A 20334-nucleotide genomic window follows, 5' to 3' on the forward strand; every position below is an offset into this window, starting at 1 on the left:
TCAGCAGCACCGGTTATGATGTTATGGTACCTATATATATGCATCCACCCAGGCGCGCCAACGTCAGTTCTTTTCTGTCTGAGCCAGTTACGTGACGATAGGGAAGGAGCTACCTCTGTCTCTTTTTGACAGGCCTTATCTCAACTTTTTGTTGAATTCAGAATTTTTTCCAACTTTGTGTGCGAGGAGATCTTCAAAGAAGACACAGTTCAAGCCGTACAGTGCTTGCCACCGCATGATGTCAGTTACCAACTCCTACACCGTCTGACTACAATTCTAAATCATGTCCGGACTGTCTGGCTATGACTCTGAAGACCTTGCGGGAGCAGGCTATGAAGGTCCTTGTGGCCCGGCAGTCGACACCGTCCAACGAGACTCTGTGGACGTCCTGGTCCCAATTAAAGAATAGGAGGTCGCTGGACCTCTCCTGGGAACTCAAGGATTCGAGGCGTAAGAAGTTAAAGCGGACTTCATCTTTGCCTCGACGGTCGTCCCTCTATGAAAGCAGTAAGGAGAACCAATGCTCTAGCCACTGTTCTGCGAAGCCGAAGCCAGGAGCTACTTCGCGCCTCGCTCGAAATGAAAGAATTTTACGAGGCCATGCACCATGTATTTGAGTGGGTCGAACCCTCTAGGGAGTCCTTTGCCCCGCGTGGTCAGACATGGCCCCATCGGATTTGATGCCATTTGCTCTGCCCACGGCACCAGTGTGGCCTCAGGGTCAGGTCGACACTTGTCGGGCTGCAGCAGCCTCCTCCTGCATTGGATCTGAAGTCAGTGCCTTTGATGCCACTGGCGCCAATGCCGGCGCGAGCCCCATCCGTATCCCCGACTACACTGAGTCAGAATGATGTTGCTTTAATGTTGATTCCTGCGCCGATTGAACCCAGGGGTTCTATGTTGTTGCCTGAACACTTTGAGGATGTGTCCGGGTCGGTAGAGGAATGGAAGGGGTCTTTGGACCCTTTGGAACACCAGGATGACAATGCAGAGCAGTTGGGGGCCATATACTGGCATGCTCTCTCCGCCAACTGTGACTATGGAGGAGGGGGCATCTTATGGTATGGTGGTTAAAAGGGCAGCTGTGGTACTCAGACTAGAGCTGCCTTCCGTGCAGTTTAGGACTAATCTCCTGAAGGAAGTGCATCAACCGGTTCTTTCACCTCTGAACCCCTTTTGCCCCTTAATGAAGCACTAACTGATGTCCTTGAAGCACATGGTCCAAGCCTAGCACAGGGTCTCCTGTGAATAGGACAATTGCACTCCGTCATCTCCCAGCTCTGGGCGACCCAAAGTTTCTCAGCCAACACTCCACCCCCAAAAGTTTGGCGGTGCAGGCCTCCACATCCAAGGGCAAGTTTCCTTCCGCCCCTCTAGATACTAAATCCAAGAGGCTGGATTTATTTGGTAAGATGTTTTCTTCCTCCATCCTGGCGTTGCAGTCGGTGAATACTGCATGCTTAATGGGCTTTTTCTCCCACTTCTTTTGAGAAACTGGTGCGCAAGTGCTGCCACAATTCCTCGAAGAGGCAAAGTCTGTGCTCTCTCAAGCAGATGTGGATGGGAGAGATGCAGCAAAATTCACCACAAAGTGTGGCATTGATACAACGGATTCGCTGGGTCGATCGATTTCCACAGCAGTGGCCTTGAGGCCAACTTAGGACCTGGGACAACTGGCATCTAGGGCGATATCCAGGCAAATTTGACGGACATGCCTTTTGATGGAACCTGTCTTTTTGAGGAAAAGGCAGATTCGGCCCTAGTGAGGTTCAAAGACTCTCGAGCTACGGCCAGATCATTGGGCCTCTCTTCTACTCCTCGTGGCCAGTCTACCTTTTGCCCCTTTAGTGGCAATGGAAAGGGTTTCCAGCTGCATCAGCCATATCCCAGCCACCGTCTTGCGCATGCTTCCCAAGCTGCGTGGAGACGTGGACTCAGTTCGTTCCGACCTCGGAATGGAAGCCATAAGTAGTCATCTACCCTGTCCTCAGCAGCCACAGCCTCCAAGCACTCCTAGTCTGACTCTGCAAGACCACACCACTCTAGTTGGCGGGACAATCCATCATCATGTCCCCCACTGGAGGTCCATAACATCGGACAAGTGGGTCTTGCAGATCCTTCAGGAGGGCTATTCTCTGCCTTTCCTATATTTTCCTTCTCCCATTCTGCTAAATCAGGAACGGCTGATGGAGGATCATTTGAAATTGCTCCAGGAGGATGTTATAGGTCTCTTCGTCTCGGTTTCAGAAGTAGGCAGTGGCTGTTATTCTCGCTACTTTCTGATTCCGAAGAAGAACAAAGGGCTGCAGCCCATTTTAGATCTTCAGACCGTCAAACTCTTCCTAAAGAAGAAGTTCCAGATGCTTACTCTAGCTTATGTCTTGTCTGCCCTACACCAAGAAGACTGAATGGTCACGTTGGACCTGCAGGATGCGTATTTTCACATTTCCGTCCTGCCAGGCCACAGGCATTACCTACGGTTCAAGGTAGGCCGCAAGCACTTTTAGTTTACTGTTCTCCCCTATGGCTTTACCAGTGCCTCTCAGGTGTTCACCAAGGTGATGGCTGTGGTCGCAGCTCATCGGCACAGGTTAGGCGTGTCAGTCTTCCCCTAACTCAACGGCTGGCTGTTGAAGGCATCCTAGACACAGGCTTTCGTCTCCCACCTTCAGACTACGGTGGACCTCCTGCATTCCCTGGGGTTCTCTATAAACATGCGGAAGTCACACCGGACTCCTTCTCAGACACTCCCTTCCATCAAAGCTGTTCTGGACACAGTGCAGTTTTGGGACTATCCTCCAGAGCAGCGAGTCCAGGATATTTAGGTTATGATTACATTGTTTCAGCCTCTATCCTGGATTTCAGTTAGGTTGACTCGAAGGCTGTTGGGCCTCATGGCCTCCTGCATCCTGTTGGTAAAACATGCCAGATGCCGTATGCAGGCTCTGCAGTGGGACTTGAAGTTCCAGTGGTCACAGCATTGGAGAAATCTCACCGATGTGGTCCAGATCTTGGAAGGAACTGCAAAATATCTGCAGTGGTGGTTGACAAACCATGATTGGGTCAATGGCAGTCGTGACAGATGCGTCACTTCTGGGATTGGGCGGCCATCTGGGAGAGGTAAAGATCAGGGGACACTGGTCTGTGGCTGAGTTGGGGCTCCACATGAATTTGCCAGAGCTTCGAGCGATTTGATTGCCATTGAATGCATTTTTTCCTTCTATCAAGGGGAAGTTAGTGCAGGTGTTCACGGAGAATCAACTCTGCGCCTCCATGCATGGAGAATGAGCGGGCACAGTTGATGGATTTTGACCTTCCTCATGAAGTGTGTAACGTTATTTTGGTGGCCAGGCGGCCATCCACTAAGACGGTATACACCTGCCGTTGACAGACATTTGTATTATACTGTACAGAAAGGTCTATTGACCCTCTTTCTGCTTCTCTTTCCGCTGTTCTTCTATTCATTCTAATCCTTGCCCAGCATGGCTCTGTGTTGGGTACTCTCAAGGGCTATCTTTGTGCTCTATCCGCTTCTTTGTGGCTGTCAGAACAACCTTCTCTCTTTTAGGTCTCCAATTGTACGTAGGTTTCTGAAGGGGTTGGCTCACTTGTTTCCTCCTAAGCCATTTATTATGCCACAGTGGGACCTTAATTTGCACCTCACCTATCTTGTGTGTGTGCTCCCTTTACACAGCTGTCCCCTCCGGCTGCTTACAATCAAGACAGCCTTTTTAGTGGAGATTACATCTGCCCAGAGGGTGAATGAGTTGCAGGTGCTGTCTTGCACGCCTCCCTACATGATGTCTTTTCCAGACAAAGTGGTGCTTCGCACACAAGCTTCATTTTTGCAGGAGGTTGTGACCCCATTCCATCTGGGTCAATCCATTGCGCTGCCCACCTTCTTTGCTCACCTGCATCCCTCTAAATAAGAGGAGCATCTCCACCGACCAGACCCAAAAAAGAGCATTGTCGTTCTACTTTGACTGCACAAAAGCATTCCGATTGGACGACCAATTCTTTGTGGGGCACGTGGGAGCTAAGAAGGGGGGGCAGTCTCTTGCAGGGTCGTTCTCTGCATTAATATCTGCTATGCCTTGGCCAAGAAGCACCCACTGAGGGATTAAGCGCCCCTTCCACAAGGGAAAAGGCTGCGACTACGGCCTTGGCTCAGGGTGTCCCAGTCCTGGACATCTGTCAGGAAGCAATGTGGGCATCTTTGCACTGGTTTCCCAAGCAATAATGCCTGGACAGTCGGGTCCACGGGGACGGGTATTTTGCCCTATTGGTCCACAACCCACTGCCGGGATAGTATGGCTTGAGTACCTAATTCAAAGGTAAGGAGTCTGCCTCTAGAAGTCTCTATCAGATGAACAAGTTACTTACCTTCGGTAACGCATTATGTGGTTGAGACTGTATCTAGCTGCTGTTTCCTTACAGCCCCACCCATGCCTCTCCGCTTTGCGGACTAATTTTGTAGGGCTAGGGTTACTCCCCTTTTCAGGACCCCAGTTTTGCAAACGACTACGTCAGTTACTGCATGGCTCTGCGGTTCTGGTGTGGAAAAAGTACTGACGTCCGGGCGCCTATATAGGTGTCAACACCATAATTGACGCTGCTGACTACATCACGGTGAGCCGAATGGAGCCACGCGACAGCACGCGCAAGGGGTACTGCTCATCAAAAGTTTCGGGATCCAGCTTGACGCTTCGGAAATTCAAACGTAAGGAATCTGCAGCTAGATAGTCTCTACTAGATAATGCTTTACGGAAGGTAAGTAACTTGTTCATTTTGAGCAATGACTGACCATACCTAGAAAGGATTGCAGCAAAGTAACATCTTGGGGGGTGGAAGGCCAAATGGATGAGAGTGCTTGCACCATGTCTGTGTCTGTAGTAATTTCCCCCATCAGAGAATATGTGGTGACCAAAAAATTTGAATTTGGTTTTGTGAAACTCGCACTTTGCAGTGTTCTGAGTGAGACCTGCAACTGCAAGTAACGGCTACATTTGGGTAAGGGCTTTGGCGTGTTCTTCTTGTGTTCCCCCCAAACAAACTAGTATGTCATCACTGTAATTGAAAGCATGAAGTACAGGTTGGATTTCTCAATAAATAACATCCTGAAATACCTCCAAAACTCAGAGGCTTATTTATGAGAGCCCTGCATCACCTTTGCGCCACATACAGTGGTTATGGTATGTCACTATAACCCAAAAAATAATGTAATTGTTATTGTGAGCACTGCATTAATAGAAACGTATTGTTCGAGGCATGTGCACTGTAGACCACATGCCCTGCATACTCCTGCCATCTTGTGTTGGGTCCGGATGTTTGCAACTTGTATTTCTTTGAAGAAATCTTTCCAGTCACACGGTAAGGTGACTCCTCCTTTCGGTGATGGTGCACATGGGCATCGACTCCATTGTTAGATTTGTTTTCCGCCATTGGGTTCGGACGTGTATTGCTGTGCTCTGTTTCGGATTCGGTCCTCAGGTTCCCCTCGGTGCACAATCCACTCTAGCCTCAACGGTATTGTGTTCGAGTGTATTTCCTTTTCTCCGCCGTTCAACTAAAAATCTCCATTTCGAATGGAATTTCGCGGGCGGCCTTCTGGCCTATCCGCGACAGTCCGGCTCCTTGTCAATGGAACGGACTCCGTTCAAATTCTGCGCTCTGTGAAATGCGAAGTATATGCGTACAGACCTACATCAGGTGTGTAACTTGTGCTTGTCCCCAGAGCACAAAGAACCAGACTGCGACGTGTGCTGATCCGTCAAATTGAAGAAAACTCTGTGATCGTCGGACTAGACGTCGAGAGATGCAGCAACAGCAGTTAGCCGACACACTTGATTTCTTACGTGAAGGCTCCGAGCAAGAGGAGGTCTCAGCGGCGAAAGAAGAACAAGCTCCAGTCCATCTGACTCAATCAGAGTTACTGATTGCCCTCGAGTACGACAATGTGCCACAGGGACACAGGAACGTGAGTACAAAGGACACCGTCCCACCCCTGTCCCTGAAAAATCTAGGGCTTCTGCACCAACTGTGCCTTCAGGCAAAGTTCGGCACTGAGAAGAGGATTTTAACACTCCACCTTCCGGATTTGCACCGAAACACTCTGACAAGGCTCAGGCTCAAAACCCACTCCTGAGCCTAAACCTTCAGGTTCTAAGCACAAAAACCAGTTCAAGGTACTTCAATTTGGCATCACCACGGCCCCCAGAGTGTTCACTAAATGTCTTGCAGCAGTAGCCGCTCATCTCAGGAGACAGTGTATCCATGTCTTCCCTTACCTAGACTGGCTTATCAAAGCGGGCACTTACCAGAACTGTGTACTACGCACTCAGGCAACAGTACACTTACTTCATCAGTTAGGTTTCACAATCAATGCACAGAAATCTCAATTTTGCCCTGCACAAGTGTAGTCTTATCTAGGAGCTTCCCTCAACACTCTCAAAGCTCTAGCCTCTTCCAATGTAGCTAGGATTCACAATATTCGATCCACAATACTACAATTTCAACCCAATCAACCATTACCAGCCAGAGTTTTTATGCAACTGCTGGGAATGATGGCATCCTGCATTGCAATCGTACCTCACGCAAGGCTTCACATGCGTCCTCTGTTGGAATGTCTAGTGATTTGGCTCCTGAAGTCATAGAGTTTGGTTATTTACAGCTATCACCAGACTGTATGAATATTCTTAAAGAAGCTAAAAAGCCTACTACTAGAGCATGTTATGCAGCAAAATGGAAATGGTTTGTTATCCATTGTAACAACAACATCAATCCACTTGATTCTTCTGTACAGAACATCATTTGTTATCTGTTGCATTTACAGCAATCTGGATTGGCTTACACATCCATTCATTTACACCTAGCAGCAGTAGCCGAATACTTGCAAGGTAGACAACACTTATCTCTATTCAGAGTACCAGTGATCAAAGCTTTCATGGAAGGATTAGAAAGGTTGATACCACCAAGAGTTCAACCTGCACCGAATGGAACTTAAACGTAGTCTTAACAAGACTAATAGGTCTACCTCTTGAACCAATGAACAAATGTCAGTTACAATTCCTCTCATGGAAGGTTGCCTTCCTCATAGAAATAACCTTACTAAGGAGAGTTGGTGAACTTCAGGCATTAACTATACAAGAGCCTTTCTTTCAACTTCACAAAGATAGGATGGTTCTTCACACCAATCCTAAATGTATCCCTAAAGTAGTTTCTGCCTTTCATATCAATCAATCAGTTAAATTACCAGTGTTCTTTCCTCAACCTGATTCCATAGCAGAAAGAGCTCTACACACACTTGCTGTTAGAAGAGCTGTACTATATTACGTAGTAAGAACCAAAGACTTTCGAAAAACAAAGCAACTATTTGTTGCGTTTTTGCCACCACATAAAGGCAATCCCTTATCTAAGTAAGGTATTGCTAGATGGATTGAAAAATGTATCCAAACATGTTATGCCAAAGCAAAAACAACTTTGATAATACCCCTTAGAGCACATTCCACTTGCAAAATAGGGGCTACTATGGCCTTCTTGGGGAAAATTCCCCTAGCCGACATCTGTAGAGCAGCAACATGGTCTACACCACACACATTCACCAAACACTATTGTTTAGATGTGTTAGCGAGACAACAGGCAATTGTAGGCTAAGCAGTACCTAAACACTGTTACAAACTACAACCACTACCGGTGTATACTGCTATATAGTCTATGCAAAGCTCACATGCCTCGAACGGATAATGTTACTAACCCAGTAAACATCTGTTCTTGGCATGTAGAGCTGTAGATTCACATGCGCACACCCACCTCCCTGGTCTCCTGTTGTTGTAGTTCTTAAATTACATTCATATGCATGGACATCTCTATTCTACACTCACTAACTCCAATCTCACCCTCTGCGGGAAAACAATCTAGCAATGTAGTTGATGCCCATGCGCACTATCCCAAAGGAGGAGTCACCTTACCTTGTGACTGGAAAGACTTCTTTGAAGAAAAACAACTTGAAAACATCCAGATCTAACAGTAGATAGCATGAGTATGCAAAGAATATGAATCTCTACATGACAAGAACAGATGTTTACTGGGTAAGTAACATTGTCCTTAACACCAATGAATGGCAGTGTTTGGTTCTTGCGACATAGGGCCAGATGTCTGACCATTCTTTGCGGTCGAAAATGGGAAATCGGCCCGTTTGTGACCGCAAAATAGGTCTGCCCAATGTAGAACCCCTGTTTTGATCGTTGGTAACCTATTACCGGTTGCAAAATAGGGTTTGCGACTCGCTATTAGGAAGGGTCTTGCCAAGGGTGTCCCTTCCTAATAGCAAATCCTCCTTCAATGTACAAATATTTTGCAATTGCGATTGCAAAACATGCAGTTTACCACCTATTTCAAAAGGGTGGTAAGCCTCTCGCAAACAGGAAGGGGTCCCTAAGGGAACCCTTCCCCTTTGTGACTGGCAGTGAAAATATTTTTTAGGAGCAGGCAGTGGTCTCATGGACCACTGCCTACTCTTGAAAAAATGAAACAAAGTTTCATTATTCTTTTTAAATGCATCCTGTTTTTCTTTAAAGAAAATGGACTGCATTTAAAACAACTGCTTTATTTAAAAAGCAGTCACAGACATGGATGTCTGCTGACCCCAGCCGGCCACCATCCCTGGGAGACTTAGCCTTTTCCAATGGGGTCGCAAATTACACCTGCCTCATGAATATTAATGAGGCTGGCAATATGCGCCCCCATTAGGAATCACAAACGGTGTCTGAGACACTGTTGTGAATTCCATTTTGCGTGTCGCAAAACGATGCAATTTGTGAGTCGCAAATTGGAAGGGTCGTACATCTGGCCTATAGTCTGTCTTCTATACCTTTTTATGTTCGATGATTGGTTATCACTATCTATTTTCTAAAGTGGATGAAACCCACACTTGGGAAAGGCTACAAAGCCGAAACGCATTGTCTTTGACATTGCAAGGAAATCAGATTATTCACCATGAATAGTGCCTGGGATTATTTTTCCTGTTTATGAACACACACACATATATATTAACACATGGACATATATATGTGTGTGTGCATATATACATATATATGTATGTGTGTACGATGCTGTGGTGCATTACTTCACAAAAAGGAAGTAATATAAAAATATATATTTCACAGGAAATAGTTTGAAATGTGGGTTTTATCATCCTAATGACAGCCCTCACACCACTTTGAAATGCTTTACCGGTATCAGGGCCAATGGGAATGTGCTGCATGGACACCTTATGTGGCAAAGTTATCCATAATATGCACACTAAAAAAGGCAATTATGTAGCACATTGTCTACCACTATTATCTGTTTGAGCTAAATACATTTATAAGTAAGCAAATTATGTGACCAATGCAGTAAATCCATATTTATGTGGGGAATGATGCAGCCACAGAATTGCATACATCCTCTTTCCCTCACCCTTGTTTTATCAGCAAGTTATTAATGAATGGTAAAGAAAAACCCAAACATTCTAATTCCAAGCAGTGCCTTGTAGTGTGCAATGTAAACTTTATTACCTATGCTGGTTCATTTGTTAAAACTCAACTGTTCACCAATGTGGAACACCTCTTGTTCAAGCATTTTGCACTGAAAGCTTTCTTCTTTTTCTCACTTTAAACAGATCATTCCCGTGGTGGCCAGGATGATGTTTGAAATGTTTTCAGGAGACTTCACCCGGTCCTTTGACAGCGGCAGTGTCCGACTCCAGATCTCTACGCCAGATATCAAGGATAACATTGTCGCCCATCTCAAGCAGCTCTACCGCCTCCTACAAAACCACCAAGGCCAAGAGAGCTGGCATATGCAGTCCAACAGTATGCATATTTCCCAGGCAATGCCGGCACAATGACTCTAGAAAGCTGGCGACTCACAGAAGCATTCTGTGTCTATCCCTTGCGTAGTCCTTCAACTCCAATGAAGACCCTGTCTAGTGATGATCAATGATAAAATGCGTAGCTACATAGTTGAAACTGATTACAAGTGCAATGTGTTTGTAAGGGTGCTCTTGTGACCGTTCTGCCACTCTCCTTTTCTACCAACTGTTTAAAATAGCTATTTTATGTTACTGGGACAGTAAGATAGCTTTTCATTTAGTGGTTATGGGTCCTCTAACTGTGACCATCTGATTGAGGATGCTGGAGTTGGGTTATAGCAATGCATGTCACCTTGTGGTGTATAGTTAACTTATTAAAGTTTATCCACTATATAAAAAAGTAAATATTACAGTCATCAGGCAATTTTTTGGCATGAAGGAATCCTGCGGTTTCTCTCGTTTGTTTTGCATGTATCCATTGGTTATTCAGATACTGTACTTTTTTTTATGACAGGCTTCAATTCCAATTCACAATTACTATTTTGTGGCTAGGCGTGGTCTTAAAATGCAACTCTTACGCTTCTGGGGCCTAGGTCATTCTTAACGTGGGAATGGACTATCCACTAATATAATCTAGTTTGTGGTAACACATATATTATTAACTGCTCTCCTAGCCTAATTACCTTGGGATACATGTGAACCTTGGGTCATGTGTGGCTGATAAGACCTACAGTGACAGCTTATTAATGAGAATTATCAAAGCTCAGTGACCACAGGGTATGTGAATGCAGGTCTGAAGTCCTACCAATGAAGGCGTATATCTTTCCAAAATGCATTCCATATTTTTTGCTGGTACAGGGCGCATTTCATCTCCGCTACAACGCATTTAAAGCACAGAGTGTGAATGTGGAACTTATGTAGCACGGCACTGAAAAGTGTAGGTACTTTCTGTCTGGAAAAAATGTTGCGATTCATGCACTTTGTTTTTATTTTTTAAACAATTCTAGATTGTTTGGGGTCCGAAGCAACATGTCACATTGTCTGCATCCTTTATTTGTGAAGTGGCATCCACTATTTGAGCTACAGTGTGTTTTGGGTTTAGAGGTGAATTATGTCCAGGGGAATCATGTATTTGCTTTTTCCATATGCTTTGCTGGATGAGGGTCTTAAATGTATTTCAGAGGATCTAGAGTGGCATTCTCTGGTGGTTGTGATCAGCACCAGACTTTCGAACCATCTAGCGGCACTGTTTTGGATGGCTGCAGCTTCATTTGTCAATGTCTTGAAGTCTTGTTTTGTAAGTATGTGTTTGTTTCTATTCTCCTACGAGCCTACTGTCTAAATTACTAGCATGCGTTAAAGTTTCAGGTTTTCTAAATCGGGTTTCTCTAAAGCCAATAAACATTGTCTGTTGGTGCACATACAGAGGACTGTCTCAAACAAATAATTTCAAGGCATTGCAGAGCCTCCTTCCTACTAAGTCAAATGGGGTTTAATGAATAATGTTCCTCCCGTGTTTCTTCTTTGCCAGATGAACGGCAACAAAATCTTTAATATTTGTTTTATTTCTTTTACCACAGACTTTTGATTTTTAATATATTACGTTAAGTCTTGAGGAGCGAGGTCTGTAATTTCATACAGGCAGGTATTGCTAATTCTTAAGTACCTCAGCTGAGGCTGAACTATGACACCAATCATTTATACTTTTATGTTGAAATACATCCTATTTCAGTACTATTGCCTCCCGTTCTTCATGTTACTAAGCCGTTATGTCAAATTATTCTCATTTCCGTTTACAATTTAGTTTTTGGAAAAACTCAATATTGCTCAATAATGGCTTCAGTGCTGAGATTACTTATGAAGCATGCACTCAGTGTTGATTTAAAGACAAACTTGTTAGAGTGGTAGGGAACATACTGAACATGCAATAGATAGGTTTACATATTGCATCACAGCTTTTTTAAGAACACAGGCATAGCTGCTAACGAAGATTATCCTGTACCATTTTATATAGTAACCGTGAGTAAGATTTAAACAGGTAAATTGACTTCAACTGACAAGTTATCCAATTGTCTCCCATATGTGCCTATTGGAATCTGGTTTATTTATTTTCTTTTTGGACATAAATAAACTCTGCCTCCATTTGTTAATGACCTACATCCTGCACATACAATTGTTTGTAAACATTTACAGTGAAATATGTAGCTATTACAGTTGTATATGTATTACCAATTTTATATTGACCACAAGTGCAGATGACATCAACCGTTTTAAATTGTATGTATTCACCCTAATCTTGTAAATAGACAAAGGAAGTTATTAAATGTCTGTATTAAATTATAAATGGATAAAGAGATTTTAAAGAACGCTATTACACATTTTAACTTAGTTTATTTCAATGTTGGGTCATGAAGTAACTGGGATTTTATTGGTAATGTTTTTTTAAATATCATGTCACAGATTGTCAATCTCAAGTTTAGCTACAGTTGAAAAATCTAGCTTTACATTGTTTTTTTAATATGTGCTTCAGATTTCGACAACAACCAATCTTCTTGTATTGTATTTGATTTTATAAAATTGTACAAACTACAGTGCATTCTTATTGTTTGTGGTGCTTGGATAGAAATATTAACAGACCTTTATAATCAAGAAGTTCCTGAATGAAGCTCCCCTCGGATAGTAGGGAACTACTTCAAGCTATTATTGAATAACTGTGTCTGAAGCATTTAATGTATTATCCATTGCAAGGTACTCATTTAATCTATGTGAAATTTGCAGGTCAGAGGTTCGACCTTGGCTTTCAACTGTCAAGCATGGTACATTAAGCACTACTGGTTTGGCTAGTAGTAATCCCGCTTAACCACACTACTATGAAGCCCTAGTAGATTTGGAAGTATAATTATTGTGACTATCATGTCAATTACCAAAAATGTGAAATAAAAACCTTACTACTATCATACATGCAATGAAATGGTAAGAATTGAGCATAAACTGAAGGTTGTTTTGAAACAATTCAGGTTTGCTGAGAAACTGGATTGGACTTATAATTTTTAACCATAAATATCTGCAGCATGTTTGCTTCAGCAAAGGACTCCAGTGAAGAGGAGCTATAAATGTGTAATTTGTTGGAACTAAGCTTGTGGTGCTGAATAGATACTAATAATTGTGGTTGATAATGGGCTCTTTTTAATAATTATTGCTATACCTTCATAAAATTATTATTAGCTTCAGGTAAGTTATCTCTGCAAGAAGCGTTGTAAAGTCCTTGTTTTTAGTTTTTCTATCAGACCTAATAATTCAATCGCTAATTTATGGCTTCAGAGGGCTAAATATTTCATTCTGAAAGAAAGAATGTTCTGTCCGCTCACCCCAATAGCAAAATATCCCTATAACAGACTATTTGCTATAGAAATATTCCCTGTGCTCCTTTCTTCCTCTGCTGGACAGAAGATGAATTTTCTTGCTTGCAATTGTATTGAAACAATAGCTTTGTGGTGTTTAATTAAATCCAGTTAATAGAATGTCCAAATGTTGTAGGAGGAAAACATGAGTAGCATACTTTTAATTGCAAAGGTGGTGAAAAACATCACAATTCAGAGAATTATAAAGTAAAATATAAAGTGAGCTTTCTTTTTCATCAGCTTGACACCCACAAAATCCTGTCTGTTTTTCTTACTCTACGAAATAAAAATCTTTTAACTGGTTAAATCGGCGTAGAAGATAAAAGTTTCAACTGGTTGCAAGTATGGATGACCATTTATCCTCACTTTGTATGAGTCTTAGGTCAAGTGCTGCTTACCCTTGTAAGCCTCTAAAAATCATGAGCATGTATGCTGTAGTGATGGAACTTGAATCAATCAAATTGATAATCTGCGCTAGTATAACTGTAAATGCTGAATCTTTATAATGTACACGAGATTTAGTTAGTAAATAAAAAATATATTTTCCTTGACAATCGGCTCCTGTGACAATATTAAAATACGTGGACCAACAAAACCAATACTACTACGTTGGACAGCTGTTCATCTGTAAGTGGGTCAATTTAGATGAAACAGCTTACACTGCATTGATCACTTCCTTTTTGCTCCTACAAAAAAAAATAGAACTTAATCAGCCTGCGATTTTTTTATTTTGAGCTCCTAGGGCTATTTTCTATAAGCTGACTCCCAGTTTCGAATACTCGAATACTTGTCTGCCTGAAGCTATTTTTAGAATTCCAACTTGAGAGCTACCTGTCAAATGCATATTAATGTTTGGCCTCTGGATGTTTTCAGAAAGAGCAACAAAATTACTTTTATGATTAGCAAAGCCGCCATGAATTGGTGGGAAATTTACCCATACTGTTTTTGTTCATTTTTGGCTGCAATTTAACTGTCCAGATAAAAAACTATACTCGGTATTTTAATCTATAAAGTACATTCACATCTTGCAAATGTTCTAATATAAACACTGTTCAGTTGAAGAACCGGGCCTAGAAGGGCCTGGCGGTGCAGGGCACGCCTGAAATCTGAGTTCACCTGCCTTGTTGTACAGAGACACGAAATACTCTGTTAGCGTAGGAAACCAAATTTATTAGCTGCAGCTATGCACAGTTGTCCCAGAAGTACACCAATAGTAGGTTCTCTGGAGACTGCCCCTTCACTCCGTGGCTCACAGTCTTTTATAACCATATACACCCACAGAAAAATACTCCCCATGCACCAAATATTAGCCAATAGGAAAACATTCAAAACAAGACACCATGTAACCAGAACGTCCCCCTTGAGTCGTGTTCTTGCCCAACCCCATAAGTCAATCAATGACAGCACCTATAGGTCAATCAGTAATGGCAGAACGTGTTTGTGTGCTTCAAAGGACAACTTGAGAAATAGGATAATGCAGGGAAAGAATACCGAAGGCCAACAGATAAGATAGGGCAGGGAAAGAATACTGAAGGCCAACAGATAGTTGGGACAAGGATTAGTCAGTCTAGACAAGGATCAGTTAGTTTGGCTAGTTCCTGGAATTGGCTTCACAACAAGGAAGGGAGGGGGGGTTATTTAACACGTAGCAGTACAAAGGGCAAAAACACTGGTTTGCCAAGCTGCCTGAGTGAGGGCAACACAAAATGGCGACGGAATACAAAATGGAGTCGAAACTGAATTACCTCAGACCCTCCTTTTGCCATTACGCAGGCAAAACACAGACTCACGTTAATCTGAGTCAATGTTAAAAGCCATGAGGTCGTCAAGCTGTTGCTGCAACATAATTTTCATATTTTCTGCTATCTGTGAGACAGGTCTTGGGACACACAGGGTGCCACAAAGGCCGCAGATAGCAGGACCACATTGTAGACAGAAGCAACATGAAAAGATAATAGCCAAAGTCACTCCAATGAAAGTCAGTACCTTCCATCCCCATGTGGACAATAATCCCCAGAACCATCCTGTCAAAGACCAGTTTCCTTCGTCCTGGTGAATTGACTCAGCGATCAGGTGCATTTTAGAGATGGCCTGGTATACTGTAGGGGCGTTGTCAGGTATGTAAATGCAACAGCTGGAGCCAATCAATTTACATACCCCACCACGGTCCGCAAGAATATCTAAAACCATTTTGTTCTGTAATGTCATAAGGCGGTCCACCTGAAGCTCGGCTGTGAGGTTACTCAGTGCCCCCACAGTTTCATCTATCGTTGCCTCAACAACTCGAACAAGATGCCTAATGTTTCTGCTATTGGCCATAGGGCCCCAGAATGGGAGGAACCCTTTGAAAACGTTGCCTCCCTCTTGTCCTGCTGTATCTTCTGGATCAAAGATACCTCTCCTGTACCTATTTCTGTGATGTCCTGAAGGGGCGCTATTTGTCGGAGGGAGGAGAAAAGCCACGTAACATGACCCTGAGAAATTAGTTGGTAACCATGTATAGGCTCTGTCATAGCAAACGAAATATGTTCCCTGAGATGCCACTAACGGTGTAGAAGTCTGGGATGCATAGGTATATGTATGTGCACAAGAGCTCTTTCCCAATTGGGCCTTAGCATTCTGACCATTTCCTTGGAGACACAGGTGGCCTCGGTGGGGTACAGTCCATATGGGCGAGGATCTTTTTCGCCTGGCCCTATCTGTAAGGCTAGTAACATAACGGGTCACGTTCCAGCCAATGTATGCCCATCGTTCGTCAGAGGGGAACTCATTAATTTTACTATAATGCTTAGACATAGCCACCATTCCCTTCGCCAGAGGGTCATGACTAACTTCAACCCCACCCCCATATGGACCAACAGTGTGCCGGGGTTGGTTCTCGTAAGCATTAGAGAACATAGATGTATAAGCCCAAGCGGACCCCTTCAGGGAAAAAGGTAAAACTAAATATGGCATCCCTTTATCCGTAGTATGGGGCCACAAACCCAACAATCGGTGGTGTTGACTACCAATTGATGTTGGTGCAACAATTGAATGAATGAATTATTAAAATATTCCATTCTCCTACTTTGCTCATGTTCTGGTAATGTATGTAACTGGTGCGGGGAGGCAGTGGTGTGAAAAGGCACGGAATGGGAGGTAGGTGTTATACCACATCTATTATATAATAATTTGCAATATTTCTTCTTCATTTTATCCTTCTCATCATTTTCCTTTAGTATAGCAGAATCCATCCTCTAAATGTGGCTCGTGGCAGTCTTCCTTCTTCACTCAGCTATGATTATCAGCCGTCCTATGACACTGCAAGTCCCGCAGGCCTATTGCCACTACTCGGGTCACAAACTACGACCCTTACCACGACCCTGCAACCTAATTGGATGGTCAGTGTCACTGAAAAGTGCAATCAAATGAAAAAAATTCTCAATTTTCTCTAGCCACTCTAGGCCTCAAATTGTATCTCGTCTTATTTGGCACAGTCTGGTCCTGAAAAAGTGTCTCTTGATTGGTTGTGTTCAACCTGAGATGTGATGGTACAGCTTCCTGTAAAACGTCATCATCCTCTTTCTCAGATCGAGTCCAATCTAGGCGTGCATTGCTAAAAGGTACGAATCGGTGGACCCTTTCACCTTCAAAATCGCCAATACCTTCACGGACCCACTGGTCATAAGGCAAAGGCAAGGGTACCTTCTTACAATGCACACCGTGGATCCAATTTTTCTTTCCGACCACCTTCACAGCTGTGCGTGTTGTCAACAATACTTGACGGGGCTCTCTCCAGCGAGGCTCCAAGTTCTTTGATCTCTGGAAGTTCTTCACGCACACCCAATCGCCGGGTTGTATGGTATGGCCGGATCAGTGGAAACATGAGGCAAGGCGTCTTGTGCCTGTTGGTGAAGGACACGCAATTTAGTGGTGAGGTCATGCAAATAATCAATTAACAACGGATGCTCTATCTCGGAATACTTCTTTGGCCTTGGGACTCCCCAGACATTTGCTGGACGTCCAAACACAACCTCGTAGGGACTGAGTCCCATACCGGAATGGACAGTTGTTAGAGTAGACAAACGAGCCAAGGGTAAATCATCGGGTCAGGCAAGACCCGTGCTGGCCTGTATCTTCGCGAGTTTGAGCTTAAGAGTACCATTATAGCATTCCACCAAACCTGTGTTGAAATTAGCAATGTATGTGTACATAAGCGGCGTTCATTTGTGTTCACTGTACCCCTTGTTGTAAGCAGAACAAATAATTACGAAACACTGACTGTGTTATCCCGCCAGCATAAGACCCATGTACACGACAGCTATTTTAGGTACCATGGTCTCTCTGTCTGCGATCGATCATCAGCCCCTTCCCTGACCCTGCAAGCATCCCCCATGCACCCTGACCGCCCCCGCTCTCACATGCACAAGTCGTGAACCCTCCCCTCCCGCATGACTCTGTCTCTGGGAATCACACCCCGCGCCTGACCAACACCTCCTTTTCTTCCATGAATACCCCTCCTTTTATGACCCCTTCCTCTGAGCCTGATTGTCTGCACGGACCGCTGGTCATCCCTCAGCCTGAGGATACAGTTCATTGCCCAACTGTATGCACTCGCCCCTCTTCAAAGGGGGCTACTATTGATCATGACCGCCCCACCCCCTGAGATTCGATCAGGCGCACACATTCCAAAGGAATCAGCAGAACACTCAGCTGCGTGACAGCCCCCTCCTATTGTATGGAGGATCAGGGCCCCTACTGTAGCCACGTGTTGGAATATCTTCATACTTCACAATGTCTTGATTGTAATGAAGAATGTCTGTGTGCCATAAGCCTGTGTATAAAAGACGAAGCCTCAGAGAAACTTGTTAGAGCACCTCCTGAAGACACTATGCGAGTGTCCGAAATGACAGGCTCTCCTCATGAGAAATAAACTCTATTCTTGTATTCCTGCTTCCAGCGCCCGTCTCTTTATTTGGTAATCGTTCAAGATGGGAACTAAGAGGCGTCCTGCGCCAGCAGCCTGGGCATCAGGTGTGTTATGGGCTGACTTTTTCACACCTGCTGACTGAGGGTGGTTTGCCGCATGAAATTTCTGTCTGACACCGAGACCTGCACACACTTTCTGCCTTATCTGACCCATGGATTCACTTCCGTTGTCACTCCAAACAATTTGAGGTAAACCAAACCCTGGGAAAAATTCCTTCAAAAGGACTTTAGCCGTAGACAGAGCAGTATTATCCTTAAGGGGGTAGGCCTCTATCCATCTAGAAAAGGCACACACCACCACAAGGACATACTTCAGATTGTTACATCGCTCCATGTGAATGTAATCTATTTGCAACACCTCAAAAGGGTACGTTGGAGGAGCAAAATGGCCTGCTGGGGTTGGTGTTCCCTTCCCTGGATTGTGCATCAAGCAAACAATACAGTGCTTAACCAGACTATCTGCGCATTTAGGGATCCCCACATTCTGCCATACAGGGTCCAGAAGTTTGCATATCCCTTTAGCACTAATGTGGGCTGGACCATGTGCCATGGTAACTACTGGAAGCACATAGGCGTCTGGTAACAGCCAGCGCTGATGTTCCGACAATTCTGTCCCAACACCCTGTCACGTCCAACATTCCTGTACCCTCTCTCCACTTACTCAGTTCTTTCTCTGTAGCCTCTCCCTGTATCATTTTTACACTTTCTATTGTGTCCTCACACATCCCTCCTTGCCTAACCCATCTAGTAGGGCCCGCAACATACATGTGGCTTGTAACGTCTCTGGCTGTCTCTTTCGCTATCTGATCTGCAAAAGCATTTCCTCGACCCACATCATCAGTAATCCTCTTATGCGCACTACATTTAACAATTGCTATCTGAGTGGGCAAGGTAAGTGATTCGAGAAGGTCATTTACCAACTGGCCGTGCTGTATCACGCACACAAGGCTCTCCACGACCTGGGCCCCAAGTACCTCAACAACCGCCTCACTTTCTACACGCCCACCCGCCAGCTGCGATCGACCGGCCTCGCCCTCGCCAACGTACCACGCATTCGCAGAGCCACCGCCGGAGGAAGATCCTTCTCCTGCCTGGCGGCCAAGAAATGGAACTCCCTCCCCATCCAAATACGGCTGACCCAGGACCATCTCTCCTTCAGGAAGCAACTCAAGACCTGGCTTTTCCAGCAGTAACGGACCCATCCCCCCCCAGCGCCTTGAGACCCTAGCGGTTGAGTAGCGCGCTATATAAATTGATCAATCAATCAATCAGGGGTTTGTTAAAGCGTGACTACTCACCCGTAAGGGTCTCAAGGCGCTAGGGGTGGGGGGGGGGGTGCAGGTTTCATTCCATCAAGGAAGAGCCAGGTTCTGAGGTTTCTTGCGAAGATGGGGAGCGATGTTGTCTGTCTGAGGTGGAGCGGAAGGGCGTTCCATGCTTTGGCCGCAAGGAAGGAGAAGGAGCGGCCTCCCGATCTGGTCTTTCTGGTGCGGGGGACCACGGCGTAGGAGAGCTGGGCTGATCGTAGGGTCCTTTGGGGTGCGTGGAATTTGAGTCGACTGTTCAGGTATGCTGGTCCGGTGCCGTGGAGGGCCTTGTGTGCGTGGGTGAGCATCTTAAAGGTGATTCTCGCCTCGACGGGGAGCCAGTGGAGTGTGCGTAGGTGCTGGGAGATGTGGCAGTGTTTTGGCAGGTTGAGGACCAGTCTTGCGGCGGCGTTCTGGATGTTCTGTAGCTTGCGGATGAGGTTTTTGTTTATTCCGGTGTAGAGTGCGTTGCCGTAGTAGAGTCTGCTGGTGACCAGGGCGTGAGTGACTGTCTTTCGATGTTCGAGGGGGATCCATTTGAAGGTCTTACGAAGAAGGCGGAGGGTGTGGAAGCAGGAAGATGAGACCGAGTTGATCTGGCGGTCCATTTTGAGCTCGGAGTCCAGGATGATTCCCAGGTTGCGTGCGTGGTCTGTGGGGGTTGGCGGGTTTCCGAGGGCGGTGGGCCAACAGGTGTCGCTCCAGGCGTCGGGGTTTGGGCCCATGATGAGTATTTCTGTTTTGTTGATGTTTAGTTGTAGGCAGCTGTTTTTCATCCATTTGGCGACGGCTTCCATGCCTTCTCGAA

At 44.8% G+C, this 20334-nt stretch overlaps 1 protein-coding gene across 3 annotated transcripts in view; it reads left to right on the plus strand.

Moving 5' to 3' along the window:
- IRF6 (interferon regulatory factor 6) overlaps positions 1–12809 on the plus strand; it is a 482736-nt gene extending 469927 nt beyond the window's left edge. For all 3 annotated transcript variants that reach the window (XM_078644486.1, XM_078644488.1, XM_078644487.1), the window contains exon 8: positions 9659–12809. In XM_078644486.1, the coding sequence (XP_078500612.1) occupies positions 9659–9886 (228 nt within the window). In that variant the 3' untranslated portion in view covers positions 9887–12809. The remainder of the gene's footprint in view (positions 1–9658) is intronic.
- Positions 12810–20334: the final 7525 nt, after the last annotated feature.

This window comes from Lissotriton helveticus, chromosome 5_1, assembly GCF_964261635.1.
Source record: "Lissotriton helveticus chromosome 5_1, aLisHel1.1, whole genome shotgun sequence".
Lineage (NCBI taxonomy): Eukaryota > Metazoa > Chordata > Amphibia > Caudata > Salamandridae > Lissotriton > Lissotriton helveticus.